This window comes from Myotis brandtii, unplaced genomic scaffold (genome assembly GCF_000412655.1).
Source record: "Myotis brandtii unplaced genomic scaffold, ASM41265v1 C42914498, whole genome shotgun sequence".
Taxonomy (NCBI): Eukaryota; Metazoa; Chordata; class Mammalia; order Chiroptera; family Vespertilionidae; genus Myotis; species Myotis brandtii.
In genome coordinates, this window is record NW_005327484.1 from 751 (window position 1) to 3,437 (window position 2,687).

At 58.7% G+C, this 2,687-nt stretch overlaps 1 protein-coding gene across 1 annotated transcript; it reads left to right on the forward strand.

Annotated features, from left to right (window-relative positions):
• Window positions 1-341: 341 nt before the first annotated feature.
• LOC102249356 (cytoplasmic dynein 1 heavy chain 1) lies at window positions 342-2,513 on the forward strand. Its single transcript, XM_005853062.2, has 6 exons — window positions 342-597; window positions 1,051-1,281; window positions 1,409-1,549; window positions 1,763-1,996; window positions 2,076-2,282; window positions 2,359-2,513. The coding sequence occupies exons 1-6, from the start codon at window positions 379-381 to the stop codon at window positions 2,482-2,484; spliced, it is 1,158 nt and encodes a 385-aa protein (XP_005853124.1). The 5' UTR covers window positions 342-378; the 3' UTR covers window positions 2,485-2,513.
• The last annotated feature ends 174 nt before the right edge of the window (window positions 2,514-2,687 follow it).

Sequence of the window (2,687 nt, forward strand, 5' to 3'; positions counted from 1 at the left end):
GAGGCAGGTGAGCACCGAGGTGAGGCTCCGGAATCTGGGCATCTGGTTTGAATCTCCGCCTCACCATCTGGTGGCTGTGGGACCTGGGAAAGCCCCAGCCCGTCTGTAACATGGAGACGCTGTGCGCCTGCCCCGGGCACTGGTTCCAGCCGGGAGCATGGGCCACGATGAGCAGGGGTGCTCACTGCTGGCGTCCCCTTCCCAGAGCCGTGGCTTCTCCAAGGGCCCATTGATACTTTTTCTTTTTAACTAAGTGCAGAAAAATTGGATAGAAATCACTCTTTCAGGACATACATAGGAAAGAGAACTTGAACATCCAGGTTTCTACCAAACCTGCATCGTTCAACCTGCTTGGTGTTTTCCCTCCAGGTGCGAATCATGTTTGAAGTGCAGGACCTGAAGTACGCCACCCTGGCCACGGTGTCGCGCTGCGGCATGGTCTGGTTCAGTGAGGACGTGCTCAGCACAGACATGATCTTCAACAACTTCCTGGCCCGGCTGCGCAGCATCCCCCTGGACGAAGGGGAGGACGAGGCCCAGCGCCGGCGCAAGGGCAAGGAGGACGAGGGGGAGGAGGCTGCGTCCCCGATGCTGCAGGTAGGCACCGCGAGCTCGGGTCCGAGGGTTGTGTCTCTCCCCCTCTCCCCCCGTCCCACACACATACATGCGCGCGCACACACACTGCAGAAGCCAGGCAGGCACTCTCTTGAGGTTTGTGTTACACCTGCCCCTGAGGAAGCCCAGCCACTGCAGCTGCCAAAGCTAAGGCACGTGGGAGAGCGTGAAGAGCCCTCTGTCTGCTTCCTTACCGCGCAGACTAAGGGACGTCTGCCATTTCACGTCGCTGGAGGGAACCAGTGTTCCCAGGAAACATGATTTTTGAGAACCGTCAGGATGAAGGGATGAGGATTGGTCATTTGAGCTCATCCTTCATTTTTTAATCCAAAATATACTCTCCCGAGATCAATGACCCTCCCGGGCCTAGATTAGAAGCGCTGAAAGTGCCCAGGCTCTTGAAATGAGTTACGCGGCATTTCCTTCCTCTCGCAGATCCAAAGGGACGCGGCAACCATCATGCAGCCGTACTTCACGTCCAACGGCCTGGTCACCAAGGCCCTGGAGCACGCCTTCAAGCTGGAGCACATCATGGACCTGACCCGCCTGCGCTGCCTGGGTTCCCTCTTCTCCATGCTGCACCAGGCCTGCCGCAACGTGGCCCAGTACAACGCCAACCACCCCGACTTCCCCATGCAGATCGAGCAGCTGGAGCGCTACATCCAGGTCAGGGGAGCGGCGTGCCCTGTGTGTGCTGAGCGTCCAGGAGCCACTCTCAGGGTTAATGTTGCATGGACGTCTGCTTTGTTGTTGTGGGAACTTGATGGAAAACGAGTTGCTTCTCTTTCCACAGCGGTATCTGGTTTATGCCATTCTCTGGTCCTTGTCTGGGGACAGTCGGCTGAAAATGAGGGCAGAGCTGGGCGAGTACATCAGAAGGATCACGACCGTGCCCCTGCCCGCTGCACCCAACATCCCCATCATTGATTACGAGGTCAGTGGGCCGAGGCGCAGCCTCCCCCTTTGGTGCAGCCTCGCTGTGGTCTCGGACTCCCCTCTCCACTTCTAGAAGCAGCTTCTCCTCTTCGATTCATGCTGTGCAAGGAGCACAGACTAGCTTGAAAGTTCTGATTTGTGTGAAACTGAGCGTGTCTTGTGAGGAGGCACAGGGGCCCCGGGGTGACTGTTCCCCCGTCTCTCTGTGTAGGTGTCCATCAGTGGAGAGTGGTCGCCGTGGCAGGCCAAGGTGCCTCAGATTGAAGTGGAGACCCACAAGGTGGCGGCCCCAGACGTCGTCGTGCCGACCCTGGACACGGTCCGCCACGAAGCCCTCCTGTACACCTGGCTGGCCGAGCACAAGCCACTGGTCTTGTGTGGCCCCCCCGGGTCCGGCAAAACCATGACGCTCTTCAGTGCCCTGCGGGCCCTGCCCGACATGGAGGTAACGCGGCGGGAGGTGGGCAGGAGGCTGTCGTGGTTGGGTCGGCCCTCTGATACTGATGGTGTCGTCCTGTCTGCAGGTTGTGGGTCTGAACTTCTCGAGCGCCACTACTCCAGAGCTGCTGCTGAAGACCTTCGACCACTACTGCGAGTACCGGCGCACTCCCAACGGCGTCGTCCTGGCTCCCGTCCAGCTGGGCAAGTGGCTGGTGCTGTTCTGTGATGAGATCAACTTGCCAGACATGGACAAGTACGGGACGCAGAGGGTCATTTCCTTCATCAGACAGGTTTGTTTACGCCCGCGGGCCCTGCTCCCCGGGTTCGCACGCATGCTCCTAACGTGTCCCCTCCTGCTTCCCTCAGATGGTGGAACATGGAGGCTTCTACCGAACCTCAGATCAAACCTGGGTGAAGCTGGAGAGGATCCAGTTTGTCGGGGCTTGCAATCCGCCCACGGATCCTGGGAGAAAGCCTCTCTCTCACAGGTAATGCCAGCTCTGCTGACCTCACTGGCCTGACACGAATTCCAGGGCGGCTTTATAGGCGGCACAACAAACATCTGGTTTAACTGTAAAAAGGTAACAAAAGGCTGACATCCTGGGGCCCCTCCTGGGCTCCTGCACTGCTGTGTGCTGGGAAGCACTGGCAGTAGAAGCATCCACTCCTCGGGCAGCAGTGATCTGCCCAGACTG